The sequence below is a fragment of the Prionailurus bengalensis genome, chromosome B4 (assembly GCF_016509475.1).
Source record: "Prionailurus bengalensis isolate Pbe53 chromosome B4, Fcat_Pben_1.1_paternal_pri, whole genome shotgun sequence".
Classification (NCBI taxonomy): Eukaryota; Metazoa; Chordata; class Mammalia; order Carnivora; family Felidae; genus Prionailurus; species Prionailurus bengalensis.
Window position 1 is genome coordinate 21,001,709 of NC_057358.1, and position 27,296 is coordinate 21,029,004.

General features: G+C 48.1%; 1 protein-coding gene across 1 annotated transcript in view; it reads right to left on the reverse strand.

Moving 5' to 3' along the window:
• Positions 1–965: 965 nt before the first annotated feature.
• PIP4K2A (phosphatidylinositol-5-phosphate 4-kinase type 2 alpha) overlaps positions 966–27,296 on the reverse strand; it is a 192,654-nt gene continuing 166,323 nt past the window's right edge. The window contains exons 7-10 of the mRNA XM_043563146.1: positions 17,055–17,168; positions 8,046–8,289; positions 5,837–5,940; positions 966–3,237 (exon numbers count right to left, since the gene is read on the reverse strand). Of these exons, the coding sequence (XP_043419081.1) occupies positions 3,157–3,237; positions 5,837–5,940; positions 8,046–8,289; positions 17,055–17,168 (543 nt within the window). The 3' untranslated portion in view covers positions 966–3,156. The remainder of the gene's footprint in view (positions 3,238–5,836; positions 5,941–8,045; positions 8,290–17,054; positions 17,169–27,296) is intronic.

Genomic DNA, 27,296 nt, shown 5'->3' on the forward strand with positions numbered 1-27,296 from the left:
AGAACATTAAATCATTGCTCTTTGCACAAGAAAACCCACAGAGCTTATGGGAATACTGGGACTAAGGGGCACAGCACCCCAAAACTTCATCACTGATACGGTCTAAAAAAAAAAAAAAAAGAGGAACCTAATAAAAATAGCAGTAGTTTTAAGCGTTGCTAAGTGGCCAGGAAATGGACAAATACCACAATAAATGTGGCAGGTTATCGTGAAGAGGACCTGAAGGGTGCCTGTGGTAGGAAACACTGGAAGGGGCTGCGTCTCTGGGACTGTTGTGAAGTAGAGGAAGGAGTGATTTGAAGTCAGACGTGAGGTTCTAACCCCAGGTAGAGCCCAGGGTGACTGCCCACATGGGGAGAAACCGAGGGAGTTGGCGATGTCTGAGGGGTGCATGGCTTGCGTATTCCTGCGTGGCACCGTTCGGCCAGGTGCGGTTTTCTGTGTCCACCTCGTGTTCCTCGTGGACTCAAGTGCACACGACTAAATGGGAAAAGTACATCATGCCCGGTCCTTCCCTCACGTATCAATCGCGTTAGAACAAATACGCATTTTCAAAACGAGTGCCGTAGCCAAACGGACTGTGTTTGCTAACCTGGCCCCGATGACGGTGGAATGCTCTAAGAGAGCCTTCCGTCCGCCGGCGGTGGCCCAATAAGAGTTTCAAAAAATGCGGACATAGAACTGTGGTTGGTAAAAATGGAAAATAAAATGATATTTATAGGGTATTCACTGAAGAGATTTCTTTTCTCTGTTCATCTTACAGCAAGTCCCTTTTGGTGTGGAAGTTTCCATTGTTTACTAATAAAATAATTCACAGGTTGAAGGCAAAGCTCTAGGTAGTGAAGAGATTCGGTTTTACTTGTACTTCTTCAAGGTGCAGCTAAAGGTACTCTTAGTACCGAGTCTTTAAATTTATTTGCATTAGAGAGAAACCCAGTGGAGACGGAGGAACGAGGGATCCACTCTGTGAGTCATCAAAGTGCTTTATTTTGTAAAGCCTGGCTCATGACTGGAGTGTATTGTTAGCACTAGGAGATACAAGGCAAACTTCCTCACTCTGTCCAAATAGTTTATCGACAGAAATGAATGACAAGAGACTGTTACAGACAAAAAGAAAGCATTTTGTAAACTTCTAAAAGCATACACACACTGGCCACAAAGGAAATAGTTACTCAAATAATGTATGGGTACCTTATCTTTACTTCAGGGTCTCACCTCTGTAGTCTTGGGCCAAAGAAACCACAGTATAACTTCAGAATACTCGAACTGACTTGATTCCAGAATGAAGGGGGGGGGGAGTGGGGTGGGGCGGCAAACCAGTCTCGATTAATTCAAATGCGTAAAATACGGATTCGGACAACCATGTCATGGTGGTAACACCATCTACCGTGGAGGACGAACCCGGGGGAAGTCCATAATGGTACGGTGGTGTTGCTGGCCTCCGGAGGTCCTGACTTGCCATCAGCACGTGTTTTCTGAAGTCAACCCACACACACTGGGCACAGTTGCAGCCCTGATAAGCCCTGAAGTAAAGTCATTGGAAGAGGCAGTATGGCAGGGGGTATTTGTGAGTTGTAAGTAATCACTGGAGGGTGGATTTTTTTTTTTCTTTTCTGAAACTGCCTACAAAAATCATCTCATGTTTTAAACAAAGAATTTCAAAGGCACAGCTTTAGCACAGTGTATAAGTTGATAACCTACTCTAAGCAAGTCTAATATTTTAGCTTGACGCCTTTCAGAAAATGCCAGAAAGTTGGTAAATACATGATCGATGTTGAAAATTTATAAACTGATTAAAACACAATCAGCACAGTTTAGGGCAATGAACTTACATAACCAGATTTGGGTTAAACATTAAAAAAAAATCATCGGGTTGATAAATGTACATCTGGAGGAAACAAAACCACCTTTTACTTTCATTGTAGAAGACTGCCTACCGTGTACTTTGAATAAAACACTCACCCAAAAACATGACTGCAGGGTACATTTCAAAATATGACAAACATTATTTCACCTACACTGTAAAATGACTTTACATGTAAACTTCAAAAATCACATGCTGTACATTAAATTTTTAGATTCAAAAATATCCCTGTTTTCCTAATAATGTAAACAGTAAAATTGAGGGTTTCAGTTAAAGGGATAATTCATAACAAAATACCACTGTTTACACAATGGTCAAACATAAACCTCTTCTAATTTAGATCTGCCATCCATCGTTAACAGGAGCGTTCAGAGTTCTAATGCTTTGCTCACCTTCCCACAGTAGGAGATGTAGATACCATTGCCCGAAACTATGCACTTTTCAGGTAAGCTTTATTTTTATTTTGTAGCATAAATTCCTATATTGCAACATAAGAGTGTAACAGTGAAGAAGCTCCAGGCAAGAAAAGAGAAGTAAGCAGTTTTCCTGGACATAACTTACTGAGGTGAAAAATGTACAGGTAAGAGTCACTAGGGGCATCAGCTTCTTGCTGGAGGAGGGGCATTTGTTCCCGGACCCCGGGGGTCCCCCCGGACACCGTGTGGAGGCGGAACCCTGAAGCAGGGCACGCCCCCGCCTGGCGCCAGGGGCCTGGGGCACAGCTGTTAAGGAGCGTCAGCGTGCGTGGTAGAAATGTAACATTCGCAGTAAGCTTTCTCTTTTAATCACCATCATTATTATCATCATTATTATTATCTTCATTATTATTATGAATACTGTCACATCTTTCAACTCCAAAAAATAAACTGATCCACAGTTTATCGTGTGATGCCAACATGGTTGGTCTGACATGCATTTCCTTCATCCCCTCCCCCCGCATGTACTCATTCATTCATTCATTCATTCGTCCACAGCTGGAATCAGAGGGTTGTTGCCCAAACACACCCTGACTGAAGCTGATCAGTTTTCATTAATTAATTAATTATTTTTTAAGACACGCATGCGCACACACGCGCGCACACACACACACACACACACACGTGTCAGAAATAGCTAGAACGATGCTGGGAAATATCAGGTAGCTGTTAAAGCGAGTAGCCTCCAAATCAGTCATCTTGGCCCGAAGATGTAAACGAGGAGGTGTGCTTCACCGAGTTTGGTTTTCATTTTTCTTACGCCGAAGCCACCTCTGTCCTTCCCATGCTCATGTCCGTCCAAGGTCATGTGGGAGGTTACGTCAAGATGTGGCCAATAAAGTCCAAAAAGCGCTTTGAATACTGTTCTGGGTTCACGGTCGAGATCTCTGCACCAGCCTAGGCAGATGGAAAGGAGAGGAATATCGATATAATCACTACTCAGTATGTAGAGCATTTTTTTCAATTGCAGCTAAACATAAAGCTAATAATAATAATCGGTGCCCCGTTCTTAAAACAGAGCTCAGAATTCTATCTTGGATATTGCATCTGAATATCTGAATGGTCCAGGTTCTTAGGATCTGTGTGAAAACGAGGCAGAGAGGCTGAACCACAGATGCTGTTATCACACATACTGTGACTGTAGCAACTGAAAAAAACACCTTGAACTAGCCACGTCTGGGATGTTCCTTTCAAACAGTGGACTCCGTGTGGCCTACATTCGGAAGCCATGTAATCAATGTTTGTTTTTCAGGAGAACAGATTGGAGATACCTTGAGAATGACACAAACAGCAACATTCGGCTGAAGGGGAATTCCACCGACAATGACCTAGGATTGCGTTTCTCTCCCAGGACCCGGGTAAGGGGCTGAGTGCTCAAAAGAGAGGGGTGACAGCAGCAGCAGGGTCCGTGTCAGCTGGCACCGTACCCAGGTGGGACGTGAGGCTGCTGATCGCACCTCCCCCAGCAGGGCACAGCAGTGCCATTGTTCCCCTTCACAGTGACCCGCTCAGAGCAAGGAAGCAGGGGCCCCCTCGAGGAGGCTCAGTGGGGGACTTCCTATTACCAGAGGCGATGCTGGCGACCAGACTCGAGGTCTGGAGTTACCAGCCAGTTTCCTGAGCTGCAAAGGGCAAGACCAGTCTTACTAAGTCACCAGGTGCTATTTTTAGACACCCATAGTCACTGGGGAACCTGTATTTTCCATGCCTGGCCTGGGCCGCCGGGATCTCCACGGACGAGCCCGGGCCTCGAAGGCAGAGAATAGTTCCCGGCAGCTCAGCACGGCATTCCTTTGCTAAGAGTAATGTCTTGCTCCTGCAGATGCAAACTGTACACAGTTTCAGGCCACGTGGTGTATGACGGAGGTGGGCTGGTGCCTTCCAGTGGAGACTCGAGTGGAGCCACGTTTGCCACGGCAAATTTCCAGTTTCACATGGTGTGTGACGTTACGGTAAGAATGGGGAAAGAGGGGAACGAACACGGAGCACCTCCCCGGCGCTCGGCCTGGTCGCCTCCCGTCTCCTCCACAAGACCCCTTCAGCAAGGCAGTGGGGCTCCCTTCTTAGTGAGGGGACCTGAAGCTCTCGAGGTTACACGGCCGGGAAAGCTGAAATCGGGGTTCTGAGCCAGTTCTGTCTCTGTAGTATGCCCGTGGTTCGCCATCAGAGGTGAGCATCGGAATGACTACAGAGCCGTTGAGGGACCTCCCCCAGCTTCTTGGCCCGGACTCAGAATCGGGGAAGGGGACGGTGCGTCTGGCACGCACACACTTCACAAATGCCACGCGGGAGGCTGCGATGCCAGCAGGTGAGAGCTGCCGGGTGCCCTCCTCTCTCACCGACGCAGGAGTTCCGGCACTTTCACTGGGCCGGGGGAGGTCTTGGTCATCATGCTTTGCACGCGGTTGGAATACCGTAAGTAGCAGCTGATGGTGCAATTGGAATGTTTCTTTGGCAAACAGAATATGGTTTTGGGCTGGTTCCCGTGCTGGGAGGGCAGCCTCGCCTGTTTGATTGTAAGATACAGAAAAAGAGCCTTGAATAGAGGCTGATGTTTGGTGTATCCTGGCTGGTTGCACACACTATTGCTCCTTCCAGTGTGAACAAGCCAAGACACAAGTCTGTCTCTATGGGATGGGGGTCTGCAGCTTTTTTAGCAACACCTGGAAAGCCAAAATGAATCTCTACGATACAAGCATAATGGATACTCACCACCTGGGAGGTTCAGCCAGGCAGGTGGGATTTGCTGGTAGGGCATGGGGCTGGGACTGGCACAGAGCAAGGGGCTGGGCTAGGGCCTGGGGAGCAGTCCCATTTCTACCACTTTCTAGTGCCGTGACCCTGACAAGTTACCATTTATGCTTTCTTCCTCAGTTTCTTCAACTGATAAACAGGGATACAGGCTTGTCATGGGGATTCAGTAAGTCAACATATGCCTAGAATAGTGATAATTTAGAGCAAGAACAATAAAGGTGAGGAATTTATGTTACTAAACTTTGATCTTGCACCCAAAAGTTTTCTGTGATAAGAAATACACAATTCACTGTGCAAAAAGAAAGATAATACTGCATATCTGGGAAGTGTCTGAAGCATAGAATAGTGCTTCAGTTCTGAACATTTTACAGCTTTGAGAATTCGTGTTAAAACACTTAGTTATCTTCACTTTGTCTTTGAAGCATTTTTCAAACAAAAACGAATTCGCACAATATTCTAGAGAGGCACGTGTGTGCTAATACCCCAGTGTGGAAAAAGACGACTGGCCGCTGAGTTGAAGTGACCTGCCCAAAGCGTAGGGAGTCGTGGTGGGAGCTGGTATTAGCTGTTGGCATTTGCCGGCTCCAAATCTCGCACTCCGAACATGACCCCCCAAGGTAACAAGAACCCCTGAGGGACTCTGGACAGCTCAGTGGGAGGGAGGCAACCACAGCTGGTCCCCGCGCTCCAGACTGCAGCAAGGGCCCAAGAGCAGAGAAGGAAACAGAGTGGAGATACTTACGCCATGTTTAACAGTTTTTGCAGCGTGGGCAGCTTTCTTTTTTGCATCATAATGAGTCAAAATGTCAATAATTGCCATAAAGTACACCTCTTTCCTGGGCGAGTCTGTAAAGGGATGAGAGAGAGCAGTGATTGTGGGACAAATGACGCCACCTGGAGAGGCACGTCCTGGGGGTGAGGGACTCAGGACAGAACAGGGTTTGGAGGAGTCTGAAAACTAAGGCCATGTCCATGTAAGTTCAAACACATTCTAAAAAAAAACTTTTACTCCCTCCTCCATGTTTTATGGAGTAGAGGGATGGGCAGACTGGGCGAGGGGACTGGGAGAGACCGGCTTCCGGTTATGGGAGGAACAAGTCACGGAGCAGAAAGGCACAGCGTAGGGAACACAGCAGTGACTCGGCACCAGGGCTGAGAGGTGGGCAGGTGCGGGCACGGCAGAATCACTGTGTTGCCCACCGGAAGCTAACGTTAACACTGTGTATCAGCTATCCCCAAACACAAAAAAAGTTAACTGATAAATAAAATCGTAATTTGGAAAAAGCATGCACGTAACTCCTGCATATCCCTGTTAAACAGCTTAACTTTCCCCAATTCTCTCTCAATTCAAAAAGTAAAAAAGTATCACCCTAGGATGTTACCAGTAGAGGTCCAAGGCGGAGACGGGTTTTAATTTTTGTCAATCTGCATTTTCTTTAACGATTATGGATTGCTTTGGTGTAAAGAGAGATGCTCACACAACAGGTAGATGGAATTCCGCTCCTTACTCCTGGTCTACCGTTAACTACAGGTGCACCTTGCTTTACGGCGCTTTGCACATACTGCATTTTCCACAGGTTGAAGGTTTATGGCAACCCTGTGTCAGGCAAGTCTGCTGGCACCATTGTCCCAATGGCATTTGCTCACTTCGTGTCTCCGTCACATTCTGGTAATCCTAGCAATAGTTTAAACTTTTTCATTATTGTATTTGCATGGTGATCTGTGATCAGTGATTACAACTCACTGAAAGCTCAGATGATGGTTAGTATTAGTATATTTTAGCAATAAAGTATTTTTAAAATAAGATACGTACATTGTTTTTTAAAGATATAATGCTATCGCACACTTCAGAGACTATGCAGCGGTGTAAACATAACTTCTGTATGTACCAGGAAACCAGAACATTCATGTGACTCACGTGGTGGTGGTGGTCTAGAACTGACCCTGCAACACCTCTGAGGTGTGCCTGTCCTTACAGCCGTTCATAATTCTGAGTCTAGCGTCAGAACTGCAGAAAGGCATTTGTCATCTCTAAGACCCGTCTTCCACGTATTTCCACAAATAGGCTGTTTTAATTATAAGCAATAAGAAAAGTACATTTGACTACATCTCATTTTCTGCACTGAAGAAAATTTTGGGGAGCAAAATAACAACTCAAGCTCACTTGGCTGATATGCCACATCTTTTTTTTTTTTTTCCTTAAACAATGATGAACCACAATTTTTATTACTCAAAAAATAAGAGGCCTGTTTTTTATCCTACCTCCAAATCATCTTGGTTTTCTCATGTCTCAGTAGCTAAGGTAGAAGGTGATAATTCCTTCAAATATCCAGTCATCCGGATTTGGAGGATTAAGATTGGGCTCACTTACACAAGAGGGCCACAGAGACCCCTTAATGGGCGGCCAGGGGGCGCGGCAGAGGACAGACAGACACAACAGCAGACCAGACGCCCTCATCCCACGCCCTGGGCCAGCTTCAGCGCTCCCGAAAGGGGAAGGGCCGGTAGCGATGAGACGCCGGCCCTCCGGGGCGTCCGCATGAGCCTCCCTCCCGCGTGAGGCACACTAGGGACCTCGTGTGTGCCTAGCTCAGGATGGATTCCTGACATTTCGGATCCACGTAAGAGATGGCCGAAGAATAACAATTCCAAAAACGTTTCTTCTATATGTTATCTGTCCGCACCTAAGTGTGGGCACGTGGGTGTTACACAGTTTGTGGCTTCACTCCATTCCAACATCACAAAATTCAAGGGCCCAATCACATCCCGTTTCAAAACCAGAGATGAGCTACCCTTAACATGCTCGTGTCCCTGAGTCAGCTACTGAGGCTCTGGAGAATAAGCCTTGGAGGGCAGCAGACTTTTAACCGGGATTGTGATTACTGGTGGGAAACAATGCAAAAAATCAAATCACTTCATAGATCAAAAGAGGTGGTAGGAGCTCAGCTTACTTTCATGGCATTTAATCCCATAAACGTCAATGTTTGGATCAAACTCCCCCGGGGCCAGAGGCGGGGAGCTGTTGAGCGTGTTGCCAGGACTGTCCGGAGGGGTTCCCACGGGGTGCGTGCCGTCGCTCTCCCCCTCCTCTTCCCCGTCGTTCTCCTCACACTCCACCTCCTCCTGCTCGGCTCGCTCCACGTCATGGATTCCCACCAGCAGGCTGTAGTCCATGAGCTTCAACTGGGCAAGAAACTGAGGGTGGGAGGCGGCAGGTCAGTCAGGCCTTCGAACCCCAGACCTGGAGAAAACAAGCTCAGGAAAATGCACACGGGGGAAGGCTGGGAGCCGGGGGGGCGGCAGAAACGAGAAGAGGGTCTCCCCGAGAGGCGGCCAGCCAGGAGCCTCCTTTGTGATGCTCTCCCGGCCCCGCGGAAGCTTCGCGGGCCGAAAACGGAGCCCCACGCCCCGGGCCGGCCCGGCGCTAGTAGTATTTTCCCTGAGACGCCAAGCTGGATGCCGAGAGGCGGGCACACATCCCATGGAGGCTGGATTACCCCAGAGAGCACAGCACATGGCTGGCAAGGAGGGAAGAGAGCTGCTCTCCCAACAACTAAGACTGGCCGAGGGGAAAGACCAGGGGCCTCCCAAGTGGCTTCCAGCAGTGTCTTGTGAAAGCACTTGGAAATTCAGGACACTGGGCTGAGGACGTGAGTACGCTGTCCGTCCCCACGAAGTAAAAGCCCAGATGTCCCAACCGACCAGCAAACGCCCGTGTCAGTGCTCGGGGGAGTAACACAGTCCTGTCCTGCTCAGGTTTCCTTCTGGAAGCGGGGAGACCGGAGGAGCCGAGGGCGTGGTCCACTTCGCACGAGGCAGCACAGGCCCAGGACCCCCGTCCCCGCTCGTCCCGTTCCAGCCGCGGGTAGAACGGAATGTGGGCCGAGACCTGGCTCCGAGGGTCGGCCTGCCTCTCCTACTCCTCTCTGGACTTCTCACGCCATTTTTCTTTTCTCTTCTTAGGAGACGCACCCAGACACGTGTTCTAATCGCTCCATTAAAGTGTGGCTAGAACGGAGGGCAAAACGTGCCGGCCCATCTGCTGGCTAAAACCCCACAGCTCCCCGGTCCCCACCCAGCTGGCTCCGCACAGGGTCCGGTTCTGCTCCCACCCCGTGCCCATGGCCCGAGAAGACGCAGGGCCCGGACTCTCGGAGGGCCTGATGCCACCCTCGTTCGGTGACGCGGAGCAGCCAGCTGGCCTCCGGCCATCCCGGCAGAAGTTAGGACATGAACTTCCTTACACAAAGGCCAAGCATGTGAAATGACCGGTCTTGGAGTTCTGGCCGAAAATGAGTGAAACGAAATCCATCTGTGGAGACCTGCAGGACCCCCCCCCCCCCCCCCGCCCCGGCCCCCCAGCCTGTAGGGAAGCAGCTCGGTGTCTGAGCTGAAGGAGAAGCCATTCCCCCTTGAAGACCAGGAGGGGACCTCGCACGCCAGCTGTGCCCAGAGGCCTTCCGTTCCTCACCAGCCCAGGCCTCCTCCTGCTCTCCTCTTTCTTAGCTCCTATTTCCATGTCTTCCCACCATGAATCCCCTGGGGCCAGGCTGACTCTTCCTCATTGAAGCTCAGGGGGGGGAAAAAAATCACACAAATCCTCGTTTAGGCATGTAAGCAAGGTAGGAGAACCCTACGTGCAAACCCTTTGCCAAAAGAGTACTCAGTAGCCAACAGGTACACAAAAAGATGCTCCACATCACTCATCCTCAGGGAAATGCAAATCAAAACCGCAATGAGGCGGTCACACCTGTCAGAATGGCGGGTGTCAAAAAGACGAGATGACAGGTGTTGGCCAGGATGTGGAGAAAAGAGAGGCTTGTGCGCTGTCGGTGGGGATGTAAATCGGTGCGGCCGGCATGGAAAACGGTATGATACTTATGTGTGTCTGTATGTTGGCGGGGGGGGGGGGGGGGGGGGGTGGTTTGAACTCATAGAATCAATAGAAAAGTGGTTGCCAGGAGCCGGTGGGGGGTGGTGTGGAAGAACTAAGGAGAGCTGGTAAAAGGGTACAAACCTACAGCTATCAGATGTGTAAGGGCTGAGGATCTAATGCACAATGTGGTGACTGTAGTTGGTCACACCGTGTCGCGTATAACTGAAAATCGCTAAGAGGGTAGGACTTAAACGTTCTCACCAGAAGAACCAAAAAAGGTAAGTATCTGAGGTAATGGCTGTGTTCCTAACTTGATGGGGGAATCCTCTGACAATGGATACATACAGCAAATCACCACCGTAAACACTTTAAATAAATATCTTATAATAGTAAGTAAGTGTTACTTATTCTAGTTACAAACAAAACAAAACAAAAAAAACCCCAAAACCACAAAACAGTAACAAAACACAGTGCTGGTTCTCATGCCTTGAATCAATTTTCTGAGCCCGAGAGAGAGAGAGAGAGAGAGAGAGAGAGAGGAAGCTCCCGTTCCTCCCATGGTCTTCCCCAAACTCCCCCTTTCAAGTAAATCACAGAACCACCTTTCTGGGCCCACGTCGCTCAGCTAGACTTTGTCTGGTGGACAAAGACTGCTCATCGTGCCGTGGCCCCTGGCAGGTGCTGGGCTTTGGGGTGACCAGGAACTCACGTGGGCAACCGTCCCTCTCTCGAGTGAATGACAACGCGGGAAGAAGACCCGTGAATCTTCTACCGACGCGGCCAGCCGCCCAGCCGTGTAGCCAGATCTGCGTTACTTGGTCTGCTCCCCACGGACCTGCATCTCCATGGATGTGGAAGAGAACCAGGTGCTGTGGGGACAGAGACAGCTGGCCTCCAGGGACTCAAAGCTAAGAAGTCGTGAATTCAGGATCCCGCGTTCAAAGCTCGTTCTTTACGCTGCGCTACGCTGCTTCTGGAAACTGCAGTAAGGCAGCTCTTCCCAAGTCGTGTTCTTTGCAACACTAGTACGGAAAAGAGGAGTTCCATCAAATGGTTCCTGAGGAGGAGGGCCTCCCCGAGTTGCCAAGCACAGGGAGTCTCCGCGAGGGGTAGGTGCCGGCGGCACGCCTCACAGCGGCTTCATCTCGGAACCCGCTTTACCCCCCTTCGGAGCACCCCGTGGAAACAAAAGACGTCTGGGAAACACTGAGGCCGAAACACCCAGTCATGCTCTCTGACCCCGCCCCGGGTGTGGCGGGCAGGATGCTCCCCAGTGGCCACGGGCCCCAGGAGGCTGTGGCGGGGGCGGAGCTCAGCCTCTGGGCTCCTGGACATCAGGGTCCCTGCGTCTCTGTCTCCTGGCCCCTCCCACGCCGGGCGCGGTGCTTGCAGAACACGCGGCACGCTGGCAGACACCGGGTTCCCGGCTGGCAACATCTCCCCAGAGAGCCCACGTGTTGGGGCGGGGGGCACGGGTGGGGGAGCGGGCTGCTCGGCAGGGCCACAGGCCCCCTTCTTTCCATCCCCGCTCCTCCCGGATCCTTGGAAGGTCCCTGAGAAGCGGTAAGGGTCCCAGTCCTCTGGGAAGGGAGGATCTTTTCAAAATGCGAGTTTGATCTCAACTCCGCCCCTGCTCTAGGCCTTGCAGTGGGTGCCTGTTCCTCGCGGGGCAGAAGCAAACTCGAACACGGCCCAGCGGACCAGGATGGTTGGCCCCATTACCTCTTTGGCTGCCTTGAAGCCTGTTCCAGCCCCCCTTCTGGCCCTCTCACCTGCACCACTTGACCTTCAGATCACAACTGCAGGGACGCTTGCTTCTGGAAGCCTTTCCCGATTCTTGCCTGGGCCACGCCCCCAAAGCACGGGCGTGGAGGGACCCGCACACTTTTCCCTAATGACACTTGGCTTTTCTGCACATTTACCTTGTTAGATTATTTGGGGAAGCTTCTGTCTTCCCTGAACATGGCAGCCCCGTGAGGGCAGGGGCTCTGGCTGTTTCTGCCCTCACCGTATTCCCGGTGGTAAGATGTCAGTATTTACTGGACAAGTGAATGTGATGCCTGCTGCCTCTTCCCCAGTCCCCTTGAACTCACCCTAATTTCCCTAACCCCTTTCTCGAAGAAACAACCGCCCAGGGCAAGTAAAAACATAGAACAAAGCAACAAAGAAACCTTTGAGACTGTAAGAGGAAGCACCTACTCGAAGCAAAGCGAGAGCATTTACCACGTATCTTTGCCAGAATGGAACCTCGCTATCATGTAAGTCTATGGTTTGACCTTCAGAAGGCTGGTTTTCAAACACCCTTGCAGGTGTGCCTGATTACAAAAGTAAGGGGCTGCCTGTAATGAACTTGCAAAGGTCGGCCGGGAAGGGAGGATGACCACGGCTGGGCCGCTGCACTCAGTGGAGTCCCTCCCCCGCCATATCCGCGATGCTCACGATGCCAGGCCCTTTCCTGGGCCTTAGCTCTGCAGTCAGACTAGTGCCCAGGCTCCCTTTTTCAGTAAGGAAACATCTGTATCCAAAATACAAAACTGAAACCATCAGTGAAACATAATATGCATCTCTAGGTAAGAAGCTGCTCTCCGGGCTCCTGGGTGGCTCAGTTAAGCGTCCGACTTTGGCTCAGGTCGTGATCTCAGAGTTTGTGAGTTTGAGCCCTGCATCGGATCTCTGCTGTCGATGCAGGGCCCGCTTTGGATCCTCTGTCTCCCTCTCTCTCTGCTCCTCCCCCACTCTCTCTCTCTCAAAAATAAATAAATACTAAAAAAAAAATAAAAAAAATAATAAGAGTATAGGTCTGGGAGTCCGATGGGAAGTGAAACCTTATTTCTCTCAGTAGCTCTGTGACTTGACAAGGCGTCCACCTCCCCGAGCCTCAGTTATTCTAACTGTACAATGGGATAATCCCGCTAAGCTCATAGGGGTGTGGAGAGGAAGGAGAGAGGATGCGTAGCTCAGGTGATGGAAACCGGGCCTCGCTCGCAACAAGGGAGGCTGTTACTGTGATGGCCCGTGTCGCCGTCATTCTGGTAGAAGGCTTGTTTCCAACAAGTCCGCACTTCAAACACGGGGACAGGTTCAAGTTAGGTGGGCCAAGAGGAGAAGCGTGGAGAACCCCACTAGCTCTCGTCTCCATAAAGTTTATTTTCCATCTCTTCTGAAGCAGAGGGGAATGTGGCAATAAACTCGGGACTCTCGGTAGAGAAAATTCCCGCCGGGTGTCGCAAAACTGCCGTGGCCTGGAAGATTCCACGTGGCTGGGGAGGGCTTGAAGGTTCCGCTGCTGGGGTTTGCCTCCAGCTGACATTAAGGAACTTAATACACATCTGCTCTGGTTTCTCTTCATCCCTTTAAGCTTCTGACTCAAATTTATTGATTTTTTTTTAAGTACGTAAGGTTTCGAAGCATGACGATGTTTAAATCTTTAATCTTCAGGCCCCTCGCCTTTCCTCCTTTTCCAACTTGTTAATAATTATCTGCCAGACCTTTGGGCTTCTTTTCCCCTCAGAAGATCCCACCTAATCTGATTCTTTCACGACTAATCCCTCTTTACGCCAAATCTCTGAGCTAGTGTCTTCTTCAAGATCTTTAACGAGTCCTGTCACAAACCCTTCTAGAAAACGACGTGGTCAGGGAGCCACTAATAAGCTCTCTTTCGCAACGTTTAAACTCACTTTATTTATTAACACATTCGCTCTACTGAATTACCACCTCCTAACACATCTGCAATGCAGAATTAAAATTCCAACCAGCACTATTTAACAGTTCTCTTGTATCACTCGTTAAAAGTTGTAATAATCCTCCTTTGGGTCATTTATCGGAAACAAAATCTTAACTGCGATCTCACAGACGTTTCTCATTTGCGTTTCGTATCAGAGCAGTTTAGGTGCGCGGCCTCTGACAGCCTCAAATCCCAAATTAGTCTCTGGGCTCGGTTTTCCCATCCACAGACTGGGTAACAACAGCACTCATCCCCAGGAGTTTCGAATGAAAGAGACGATGTCCGCATGGGAAGGAGTCAGGCTCTACGCGTGGCTCCGTCGACACTGGTGGCCCACCATCCCCCGCCGGCCTCCCCTGACTCCCACCCACCTCCAAGGCTGCGGGCCCAGAGACCCCACAGCTGAGATGCCCCGTGGTGGGGGTGCTCCCGGACACCACGGGGATCCCGGCGTGAGCCAGTGAGGGGAGATACGGGTGTCAGTTCTCTGCAGTCACGATGGGCGCCGACCACGCGCAGGCCAGAAGGCAAAAGTGATTGTCCCTCTCCATACAGCACCTCCTTTTTGGAGAAAAGGGCTCACCAATATGGAGTTATGTGCAAAGCTTTCTTTGCAGAGTATATGAACAGAACAGGATTTTGGGTGCAGGGAAACAAAACAAAACAACGAGAACAGCTAGATTCTCAGGACATTCTCTTCTTTCTGCTACAAAAACAGGTTACTGGGGCACCTGGGTGGCTCACTTGGTTAAGCATCGGACCTCGGCTCGGGTCACGATCTAACGGTTCGTGAGTTTGAGCCCCACACGGTGCTCTGTGCTGTCGGCGTGGAGCCCACTTGGGACCCTCAGTCTCCCTCTCTCTCTGCCCCTCCCCTGCTTGCACTCTCTCTTTCTCAAAAATAACCATTAAAAAAAAAACAACATAAAAAAGATTACTTATTGAGGTGTAAGTCTTTTAAGTCTTAAGTAAGAAACAAAAAGTACCACCAACCCCCCATCCCCTCCAAAAAAAACTAACAGGCCAGTCAGCTCACTTAGAAAGCAGAGTGTTACAAAAATGAAACTAGATTAAGCTCTAGTTTCGTTTACCAAGATCAGATGTCAAGCTACCTCACCATAATTACCCGCTTAAAAATTTAATGATGCTTCTGCATGAATTTCAAAACTAAAGATACTTGTATCAGCCACCGAGAATTTTTTTTTAAGGAAAGAATGCTTTATGCCCTGCTTCCATTTCAACAGAACAGCTAAGTGCGAGAGCCACGTATGGGATTAAACTCTCCAAATCCTCTAATCAACGACATTATTAGAGACAACAAAAGGGCTAAGAGGATCCTTATGTAATTCAGCTGTAAATCTGAACTGCTTCAGTTACGTTATTTCTGGAGTCTAAATATCCTAGTGGTACACAGCCAACAGAAGAAAGGATGAAAACATTTTTTCTTGGCAGATCGTGCACAACCCCTAAAGCATATTTACCATAATTGCTCAAGCCATATTACTCTCAGGATCAAAGAGTCACTGATTAATGAATAAAAAGCTGAAACTGAGAAGGTCTTCCTCGAGTACTTAGTTATCAGTTAGATCAGGCTGACACCCAAGTAAGGGAAATATTTAATGTTGAATATGTATTATAATAACCACTGACAACAATGGAAAAATAAACTTATTAATCAAAGACTGGAGAAAAATGTTACATGATTTTCTACTTCTTTTCTACTTCTATTTTTTTTTTTTAATGTTTATTTATATTTGAGAGGGAGACAGTGTGCAAGCAGGGGAGGGGCACAGAGAGAGGAGGAGACACAGAATCCGAAGCAGGCTCCAGGCTCCGAGCTGTCAGCAGAGAGCCTGACGCAGGGCTCGAACTCACGAACTGTGAGATCATGACCTGAGCCGAAGTCGCTCAACTGACTGAGCCACCCAGGATCCCCTCCACTTCTCTTTCTCAGGAGACAGTTGTATCCTTCACAAATAAACAATATTTAGGTTCTAACTGAAGTATACACACGAGCTAGGTTAAAAAAAAAAAAAAAAGGTAAACGTTTTTAATGAGAATAAATTCATGACCTGAAAATAATTATGAACTCCTTCAATCGGTCTGGGTATCTTACAATGAAAGAGATGTTAGAACAGTGAAAAGAATATTGTAAAAACTGCTCAGCCCTCGCGGGGGATACAGTCTAATGCACACTCATCCTTTGGCTCAGGCCATTTTTATTGTTTTTGTTTGATGACATGAAAAGAACTTTCCACAAAGCCTCTAAGTAGTAGAGCTGTATTGCTGTGTGGGGCACTGGATTTTAAAAGTAAAAAAACAGGCGCCTGGGTGGCTCTGTCGGTTGAGTGTCCTACCTTGGCTCAAGTCGTGATCTCACCGTCCGTGAGTTTAAGCCCCACATCGGGCTCTCTGCCGACAGCTCAGAGCCTGGAGCCTGCTTTGGATTCTGTGTCTCCCTCCCTCTCTCTGCCCCTCCCCTGTTCACACTCTTCTCTCTCCTGTCTCTCTCTCAAAAATAAGTATTAAAAAAATAAAGAAATAAAAGTAAAAAAAAATAAAAAGTACACCACGTTCACGCATACGTACGAACAAAAGTTAACAGCTCAGCAAAACTTAGTTCAGTAACTGTCTAAATCAGAATTCTCTTTGCACTGTCTTACAAACCTAACAAATTTCAAGAAAATAACTTCTCCCGGCTTGATTTCTAAAAGATGCATAACAGGAAGTCCAACGGGAGACCAGGAAAAGTACGTTTCTCATTCTTAACCAGAACAACAGTGAAAGAAAGAAAACTTCATTATGGACGAAAAGCCCATTTTCACACAGTATTTGATGTGTCACAACCACCCCCCCCCCCCCAATGCCACTGGTATCAGGAGCCACCTTTGCTCCGTTCCCACGGCGTGTAAGGCTCAGTGGGGCTACTTTCACAGAGACTGCTGGCAATGTTCAAGCATCAGGTGACCGGGAACGCGTTCACGGCCACCGGGATGCGGTTCCTGAACGTCTGCGTTTGAAATGCTCTGCTGCGCGACGGGACACCACGGTGCCGCGGAACCCTCACTCTGGGGGCCGCGGGCAGTCGGCGCGAGCGGGCTTCCACTGAACGGTCCCTCCTGCCAACCAGAAGGTGGGAACCCGAGCGGGGCGATGCCCGGCAGAGGCCTTCAGGCGCTCTCTTCGGTTTGTGGTCCGGCGCGCTTTTCTAAACCAGACCACGCGTGAGATACACCTGCTTACACCTGACTTTGATCGCGTCCAACAGGCATTTTGGCCTCGGTTGCAGAAGCTTCAGAAGCCAACCCAGACGGTGGACGTTTCTACCACGGGGCCGTCCTTTATACTGATTTTTCTTACCTCGACATCCTTTTTCAGTTTTTCCAGGAAGGCCTTTTTGTTGTTGTCGTCAATATAAATCTTCTGGCCCTCGTTAATGAAGTCATTATCCTTTAAGGTCGGTAGCTCTTTGGCCTAAAGCAAATGACAAAAAGAATGAAAGACGCTTGAATAAAATAAAATTAAAAAAGACAAAACACGTATGTCTTCCAGTCCCCGGAGGATAAGTTTCCACCCCCAGAAACAGCCCCCCTCGTTCACTGTGGGAGTCTTTTACCCAAGGCAACAACATGCGAAGTGGCTTGAATACCGCAAGGGGGCACCAGTGAGCTACGGCCGCTGGAAGCATTCGCACCAGGAGTGGAGGGTCACACATACTCCATATTATGAAGTTTAGTAACAGATTTCATGGTTTTCGTGGGCATGAACCTGACTGCTTTCCTGGATTCACTTTCTTACGAGAGGTCTTCTGAGTATAGAATTTGTATTCTTGGAATTCTTTTTGTCAGGAACCTTCAATTTTCTTACTGGTACAACCCAACTCCACGCCCCCGACACTTTTTGGGTGGCCTTTGCCGGGTTCATGTTACAAATAACACGTTATCTGGCCTCAGAAAAGCACCATCCAGAATCATATCTAATTTCTCAGTCGGGGAGATCATGCAGCCAGAGGTTAGCCACCTGTCCTTCTAAGCCTTCCTGGTCACCACCCCGCCAAGAAAATTCTGTTTGCAGTTGGGCAATGCCGAAGGAAAATGTCTTCTTTTAATACAAAACATACTAAGATGAGAAGTTCTGTCCTTTACAAATAAACAAGAGGGTGGTGGGCTGGCGATTAAACGGAACTTACGCTGACCCGATCAACGCAAATAACGGGGGGACGACCGAAACACGGGTCACAGGCAGAACAAAACTAGCTCATGCTGCAGGATAATATGGGCATTTCATTTTAAACTCGTGTGGATTATTCTATTTAACTTCGTGCAACCTGCATTTTGGGAGAGTTCAAGAGCAATCAAAACCCCTCCCCGCTCCCGTCAGCAACTCATAGCTTATTTCTTCCACTTGAAAGGAATCCAATGTAAGATATTGTCTTTCTTACCATATTAATGAATGTCTGAATGGCTCTCTTTTCCATAAGTGTGAGCTAAATGAAAAAAAAAAAATAATCCAAGGAAAGAATGTATTCTCTTTCTTGTTCCCCACACTGCCCTACCCCGCTATTCAGAGTGATAAAAGAAAACCCATTGCACAGATCTGTGGAACCAGTTTTCTTTTTCTTTTTCAAAAATGTTTACTTTTGAGAGAGAGAGAGAGCACGCGCGAGCAGGGGAGGGGCAGAGAGGGAGGAGGACAGAAGATCCGAAGCAGCCGGACGTGGGGCTCGAACCCACGAACCGTGAGATCGTGACCTGAGCTGAAGTCAGACATTGAACTGACTGGGCCACCCAGGTGCCCCTGCAGAACCATTTCTCAAATGCCTGAAACTGCTCACTTTTCCTTCTATGTAAACTGCTCACATCTGTCTGTACATATACATATATGCACATATATTACACAATTCCAAATCTGTAGCTTTGCTACTCGTTTTTAACTTTGCCAAAATTTGAAGCTTTGCAATTTTTGATAAGACTACTGCCAGAATAGCTATTTCTACAATGCAGGTATAGCAGAGATCAGAGATCCAAACATTTGACACTTTAAATAATCGTATTCCTGGGGCACCTGGGTGGCTCAGTTGGTTGAGCGTCCCACTTCGGCTCAGGTCATGATCTCACGGTTCACGGGTTCAAGCCTCGCTTCAGGCTCTGTGCTCACAGCTCCGAGCCTGGAGCCTGCTTCAGATTCTGTGTCTCTCTCTGTCCCTCCCCCTGCTCATGCTCTGTCACTCTCTCTGTCTCTCTCTCAAAAAAGAAATAAACATTAAAAAAAAATTTTTTTTTAAATAAGGCAGCATGAATACGCAAAATGGACAGATGAATAACAGCATTCTTGGGGGACACTGATCTACTTTCAAATACTTTTATGCGGAGTCAGAGTTTTGAGGAAATAAAAACACAATGCCGCTGTTCCCAAAAGCTATGGGAGGGGCCTGGTAGATGAACTCCCTAAATTTGTCATTAATAACTTGAAAATAATGTCATAAACGTGACACGAAAAACCCTGAATGTGAAGACAGCGCATTAACGTGAAATGTTGGGGTCAACCGCACTGAGCCCTCCGTTCTTCCATCGGAATCATAAACGTAATGAAGTTTCAGAGAATGAAATGCAAGGACCTGAAGTTGAACAGACCCAGGGTTTCTCGCTGCCCCAAACCCGGAACCGGAGGCGCCCCTGGAGAAAGGGCTGAAGCCAGGTCTCCACCCAGGAACAGAGATGGAGGGGACTCTCCAAGGGGACGACGTGGGCGTCTGTGTGTGTGTGGGGGCAGCGTTAAGGATTAAGGTATCTGCCTCAACTCGCTTCGTATGTTTAAGAGAAGAAGGGCACAGGGATTTCTGTCTCTGTGTGAGCAAAAGGGAAACCTGAAGCCAGCGATGTCGGAGCCCGGCCGAGGCAGTAACTGACACGCTGGATAGGTGTTTCTAATTCCAGGCACATTTATGAAGGTGAATGCCGTTTCAGGTTTACCCCAGCCGGGTTACTTCATGTGACAGGGAAAACTTAATCCTGCCTCGTAAAACTCCGGGCAGCCTGTACTATATTACTAAGCTCGCTTGTGAATTTCACAGGCACTAGGGACGTATTTAGATTGGATCAAGTTTTCAAAAGGGCAACCAGATTGGTTAAAAGACTTAAGGGCTTATCGAAAGTCTCAAGAGGCAAAGGCAGACCCTTAGCGGGGCAGCTGCTGGAGGAACCCAACACTGGTCTACGCGTACCCCACCCCCAAGTGCCTGTGGTGGGGCAAGAGCGTGGGAGCACCAGGATGTCGGGGCCGGTCCGGATCCTGGCTCCACCCCCTTACTTGCCAGGGCCCAGGCCAGGTTTCTGGAACCCTCCGGGCTGTTGCCTTATGGGCAACACGGGGGAAACACCACCAGCACCAGCAGCCATAGGTACGGTGCTAATAAGCATTTCATGGGCCTCAATTCATTCAAGTGCATCATCTCCCTGATTCCGCACAACAATCTTAATTATTTCTCTCAAATTCATACCGACAAGGAAACTGAGTTTAGAAGAGATTATGCAACTTTAAAAAAAATTTTAATTTTTTTTTTTTAAGGTTTATTCATTTTTCAGAGAGCACGAGCGGGGGAAGGGCAGCGAGCGAGGGAGACACAGAATCCGAAGCAGGCTCCAGGCTCCCAGCTGTCAGCACAGAGCCTGATGCGGGGCTCGAACCCACGAACCGTGAGATCATGACCTGAGCGGAAGTTGGATGCTTTAACCCACTGCACCACCCAGGTGCCCCTAAAATAATTTCTTTTAAAAAAATTTAAAAAAAGGACAAAGATAAAGTCCTCTGACAATGATTCATGCTCAAGCAAACCTTACTGCTTAGCTTTAAACCAAAAAAATTTTTTTTTAATTTTAATTCCAGTAAAGTGTTATATTAGTTTCAGGTATACAATATAGCGATGTGACAATTCCATCACTCAGCGCTCATCACAGTAAATGTGCTCTTAACCCCCATCACCCCCCACCTCCCCTCTGGCAATCATCGGTTTGTTCTCTATAGTTAAGAATCTGTTTTTTTGGGGGGGCGCCTGGGTGGCTCAGTCGGTTAAGCGTCTGGCTTCGGCTCAGGTCATGATCTCACGGTTCGTGGGTTCGAGCCCTGCGTCGGGCTCTGTGCTGACAGCTCAGAGCCTGGAGCCCGTTTCGGATTCTGTGTTCTCCCTCTCTCTCTGCCCCTCCCCCAGTTGCACGCACTCTCTCAAAAATAAACGTTAAAAATAATTTGGTTTTTGGTGTTTCTTTTTTCTTCTTATTACTTAGCTGGTAGAACAATTTCAATACATCCCTCTGATAATGAGAGGCGTTTATATTGAAGACACATTTTTTTAAAGTGCAGAAAACCACTACGCGATGAAGTAATGAACTTAATAAACTCGCGGTGCTCACGGCCCACAGAGGTGAGGTCCACAGAGCAGCACAGAAGCCACTGTGGGCAGCAGTGCAGTCTACCCTTTGCTTCGCAACTGGATTATCTGCACTTAGGAGACCTTTGAAAGCCTCGAAGTCCCCGGCCTGGTTCTTTAACGGGTGTCTTTCATACCCTTTCCAGGTCAATGCAGAACCAGCCAGAGGGCGGAGGAAACCACCAGAGCTAAAGCCATCAGCTCAGAATCGCTTCTTCACTGCACTCCCAAGGCTGGCTCCCAGCCAGCGGTCAGCAACCTTTCTGGACTAGGTTAAGTCTTTATTTATTCCCTCTGAACCAAGTTCTCCTGGCCAGTTCCGTGTAGATTGGGAGCCCCCAAGTGTAACGAGGGAACTGTAGTATGACACTGGCCGGGAGGCGAGGCCCAGAAAGATCTACCACATGGCCCTCCCCGGTCTGCCCTGGGCTGGGACTCCCGCCAGGAGCTGCTCCCAGGCCCCAGCCAGCCGAGGGAGGCTGCGTCCAACCCAGCTCAGCACAGAGTCCGGCACGGCCCCAGTTTAACGAGGCAAGGCGACTCTCCCTTATGCAGGAGAGGATTCTACTGGGGTGGGCTAGCCCCGAAATGGCATTCACCCCCACTAATGTGGCCTGGAAACGCGCAAAGACAGCCAAAGGTGTCAGCGGAGAGACACTGTCCCCTTGGCGACCAGCCTACCCTGCTTCCATGGTTGGGACAAAATTAGCAGGTCCCTCCCACTTTCTTGCCGGGCCATTCATGCCAGACGGCAGGCCCGTCCGGCACGGCCCGGGTTTCTACACGGGCCCCGGACTGAAGCTCGAGGTTATGAGCACAAACTGGGTCCCGGCTGCCGGGGGTTACATCTCACCTGCTCCAATTATCAGCTGTGTGACTTTGAGCAAGTTACTTAACCTCCCTGTGACTTGGCTTCCTCTCTCTAAACGGGGATCGGCAAGAACCCCGGCGCTGTTGTGACGATTCTGTGAGTTCGGACACGTAAAAAGTTGGGGCGCCTGAGTGGCTCAGTCGGTTAAGCGTCCGACTTCTGCTCAGGTCACGATCTCGCAGTTCGTGAGTTTGAGCCCCGGGTCGGGCTCTGTGCTGACACCTCAGAGCCTGGAGCCTATTTCAGATTCTGTGTCTCCCGCTCTCTTTAACCCTCTCCCGTTCATGCTCTGTCTGTGTCTCAAAAATAAATAAACGTTAAAAAAAAAAAAAAAGCTTAGGGTCGGGCTTGCCACGTGGGGGGTTGTATACAAACATCGTCAGCATTCTTTGCTGGGCACGCTCTCAAGCATGGCTTGCATAGGCAGAGACAAACTCATTGCCGATAAGGCCGGAGCAAGGTTTTCAAAACGTTTGGCGTAAGAAACATTGTCATACTGGCTCTGATGTTCTGAACCAGCTGCTTAATGTGTCTCTTTCCAAGTCTTTACTCCTCATCAGTAAGCAACATGCTACGTAACAACGTTGGTCATGGCCCAAATGGTTTATGTGTAACTAAACACAAACGAACATGGCCGAGAGTCAGGACGTACACGCGACTGTAGTCGGAACCTGAAGGTCACCAACACGTGGATATTTTAAATGTATAGATGCTTCCGAATAGAATTACTTACTATTCCCTAGGGTTCCGTAAAAGATATAAATGATCTCTAAGGACAGATTTGGCCAGGGCTCTGAGATAAAAAAAAAAAAGGGAAACATCTGCAGACCTAACCACCACCAAATTTGGAACTCTCAGTTTTAGAAATGAGAGTGTGCCTCTGTTGCCAGCTCAGCAGACAATGACCCAGGAGCGAAGGCGGTGGCCAGAGAGAAATTATGGATCCCTGGGGGGGGGGGGGGGGGGGGGGGGGGGGCAGAGGAGGCAAGGGTAGAAGGCATGGAGGGAAGGAGATAAAAAAAACAAAAACAAAAACAAAAAACAAAAAACAAGGCATTAGAACTGCCCTTCTAATATAAACATTTTTAGCACTTTTAATAAAAACTTAAAAATTCCTACTTACTAAAAATTTTACAAATGCTCTGTGAAGACATAACCAAAACTAAATGTTTACCTAAAGGATTTACATCTTGTTTCCAATGGAGATGATCCCATTGGGTTGCATACATAGTTGCCTGTTGCGCTGGGTTCTGTGCTTTGATACACGGTTGCCGTCAGGTTCATGGAGTTAAGTAACCCTGGTTATTTTAAGGGTTAGGAAAGCCAGGAATGATACAGAAGTGTTATTTCAGCGAGATTAAGAAATCAAATTATCTTTCAGAGGAGTCAAAAAACATTAAAAAAAAAAAAAAACAAAAAAACCCCCAAATATCTGGGGTGCCTGGGTGGCTCCGTCGGTTAAACGTCCGACTTCGGCTCAGGTCACGATCTCTTGAGTTCGAGCCCCACGTCGGGCTGTGTGCTGACAGCTCGGAGCCTGGAGCCTGTTTTGGATTCTGTGTCTCCCTCTCTCTGACCCTCCCCCGTTCATGCTCTGTCTCTGTCTCAAAAATAAATAAGCCATTAAAATAAATAAATAAATAAATAAATAAATAAATAAATAAATAAATAAATAAAATAAACGTCTAATTGTAAACCCCGATGTCAAAAATTGCTGCCTGGCATCCCTTTGATGGGCCGTATTGTCACATTGGGAGCCAAAGACACAACATTTAAAAAACAAAAAAAAAAGTACTAATTATTGTCTCATGTTCGGGGTTGCTTATGTTCCTGATTTACTTGTTATTCAAGGCTCACCTACATGAAAATAAAGTTTGCAAAAAATAAAAAATAAAAAGAATAAAACGCCCTTCCCCAGGCTTTCCAAAACACTTCATAAAAATCAGTCTGTGAGGCTGAAAATCTATTCTCCAGAAATATTTCTGTGAGGGAGGGAATTTCAGGTAATCCTTACACTGGAGCTAGGATAAAGAGAATCTGATCGAATAACATCACGTATCTGGTGTCAATTTTAGGGTAATCAGAGATGTTAGAGATTTACAATAAAGTCAGTTCTGCTTCTCAAAACATCCAAGCCACAAATTTGATACACGGAAAGGCAAATGGGTGAACGTGGGTAAAGTTCGTACAGAAATAGCAAGACGACAGTTGCTTTCCCACGAAGAGCACATGTAACAACCCTCTTTCACAACGTAAGCAGAATGTTTACATACGTCCGTGGCTTGGGAAGTGACCCGACGGCTCTTCCTGCACCTTGTAATTTCCACAGTGAGAATGTACAGCAGCTGGATGTGAAAGGTGCGTGGTTTTCATTTTGAACTTGTTTGTCTATGTGTAAATGTAGAAAGAGAATATGCCTCAACACCCTTGTCAAACAGCGCTGCAATTTGGTAACACAAAACCGGCTAAGCCCTAGTATGATTTGGCCACTTAGAACTGTTAAGGCTAGGGGCGCCTGGGTGGCCCAGTCGGTTAAGCATCCGACTTCGGCTCAGGTCTTGATCTTGCGGTCTGTGAGTTTGAGCCCCGCGTCGGGCTCTGTGCTGACAGCTCAGTGCCTGGAGCCTGTTTCGGATTCTGGGTCTCCCTCTTTCTCTGACCCTCCCCCGTTCATGCTCTGTCTCTCTCTGTCTCAAAAATAAATAACTAAAAAAAAAAAACCAAAAAACAAAAAAAAACTGTTAAGGCTGGCAAGTGCCCAGATGTTGGTTATTTATCTTCCCTATTTTTTTTTAATGTTTATTTGTTTATGGGGGGGAGGGGCAGAGAGAGGGAGAATCTGAAGCAGGCTCTGTGCAGCTAGTGTGCAGAGCCCGATGTGGGGCTCGAACTCACGAACCGTGAGATCATGACCTGAGCTGAAGTCGGATGCTTAACCGACGGAGCCGCCCAGGTGCCCCTGCCTAAAATTTTCAAGCTAATATTTAAAATGCAAAATTACCGCTTTTCTGATATTGTCATACTTTTCAAAACATGATGGCCCTTTAACTGTAAGGGCCTGTCCCTGTAAGTGACGATATCAATGGTGACAGTTTGGTTTTCCTCCACAGGCTGTGACGTGACAGTTAACCTGCATGCCAGACGCACAAAACGGGTGGTTGCGATCTGACCAGAAGATTCTGTCGCGCAAATGTTGATGGTGACGACGTAAGAAATCTCAAGAGTCTGAAAACTGAAGAAGCTTGCTAAGTACTATATAGTTTCTGGTTTAATACTAACGTAGCGAACATCACAATTTTATTATTTTAGTAAGTATGCATCTGCAACAGCTTGCCTTAAATTCAGGTCCCGTTCTAAATCTTAAAGTCCTCTCTCCACCCCGACTCTTTCTGGAACTCAGAGTTTTCAGCTTAAAAAAAAAAAAAAAAAAAAATTCCCTATCGAACAGCACTGCTGCTCCCTGTGCGCTTGGGATACTCTGGGTTGGATTCATCCCAGAGCAGTAAAAATGAATCGAAGGCAACTAGGAGTTTATACACGACCACAAGCCAGACCTGCCTGAGGACTTCCATGCTGTCACCTGGCAGGTGCTGTCACCTAGCAGAGTCACTGCCTGTGCTATCTTCTCTCTTTTCCGCCTGCCACTCTTACCAAATTCCAAACGAACTGAACCTTAAAAACTCCACTTCCCAGAATCACCCCCATGGTTTACATTAGAGGCTTCTTACATCTGCTAATACAATAGGACAGTTCCAAACATTTTTTCCATTAACCACAGCAATCACCTTCACCTATACCTAGAACAGACAGGATTTTAGTGACTGTCAGTCAAGTCCAGGACTCCTCAAAGTCAAGTCTAATAGCTGCATCTCTGCAGGAGGGGAAAGCTTCACTTGAAACGAGAGATCTTGCACGGAAGCAGGAGAACCAGTGATACAATCAAATCTTTTAATCTTATGAATGACGACCAAGTGAAGTGATTGATCCCCACACCCCGAACTTCCATTAACGCCAGAGCAGGGGCTGGGACTCAGATCCACTAATGCTCTTTGCACCCCCCCCTCCCCAAACCCCCTTTTATAAACCCTCTCTGGGCCACGAGGCAGATGTTAGCGCCGCTGCCTTTAACTTGAGGCCCGAGAAACAGACCCCGCTCCTGCCCTGGCAGGAACCTATTCCTTGCAGTTTGGGCGCTGGAAGAGGCGTTTCTAACACTGGCTGGCAATGGGAACCGATTCGCTTCCATCTGGGGAGAAAAGGGAGTTTACAGAAGAAGGTTAAAGCGTTAGCGGAGTTTAGGGCTTAGAACCCGTGATAATCTAGCTTTAACCGATCATCAGCCGACAGCGGAAAGATTCCCAGAAGGACACGCTGCTGTGCTCGACGCTCCGAGCGTCTTTGTCCCCTTGCCTTTAACTGCATCCCAAAGAACCGGACAGAGGGAGGAATTAATCGCAATTTGCTACAATGTAAAGATCGCAAAAGAAACGCTGGAAACTGGTTTAGGAAAGCAGTTTTCGACGTAAGGGTATTAATGACGAATTCGCCTGACGCCTCGGTCAGTAATAGGTAAAGTGTCAGAGACAATGACACTCACTTACTTGCCAGTGCAATTCACAATGCCCAGGGATCGACAAGGCAGCTTTCTGTAGCCCATTATCAAAGTGTCAACAATGATTATTGCCGATATAGTTATACAAATGTCAATTGCAGGACAGCTGTTTTCTTTCACATGGGTTCCAGGGAGAAGGTTCTACGTTAGAAGCAGTAGAAGCAGTTAGAAGGTTCTACGTTAGAAGCAGTCTTCCTATTGCGACCCAGTGACTCCATTACACAGGCTTTACTTCACCCAAGCAAATCAGACATGAGTTTGAAGAAGAACTGTGCAGAGCGATGAACAAAATGCATATTTGTGTAAGTCCCCAGGACTCTCTCGCTCAAGAACATGGGCTTTTTAAAGAGTCAGGTCAAATCCCCCAGAAATCAAGTGAGTCCAGTTATGTTTTCTTTTACTTCCCTAGATTCCCTGCTGAGTGGCTTGCTTGTTGGCAGCGTGGCTCAGGCTGTCATTTGTAAAAAGCAGTCCGCTCAGCTATAATTACTAATTCGATGTCACACTGGAATCGCAGCGCAGCTGTGAAAAGATGGACCACCAGGGAGATTCGCATTTCTCTGTCTCATTTAGAGGAGGTAAACTGCCGGAGCCATGAATGGAAGATGCCCTTCCATTAAAAAGGAAAGAATTAAAGAATAAAACAAGTCATAGCAGCTGTCAAAATCTGACGACGGCTTAAAAAAAAAAAAA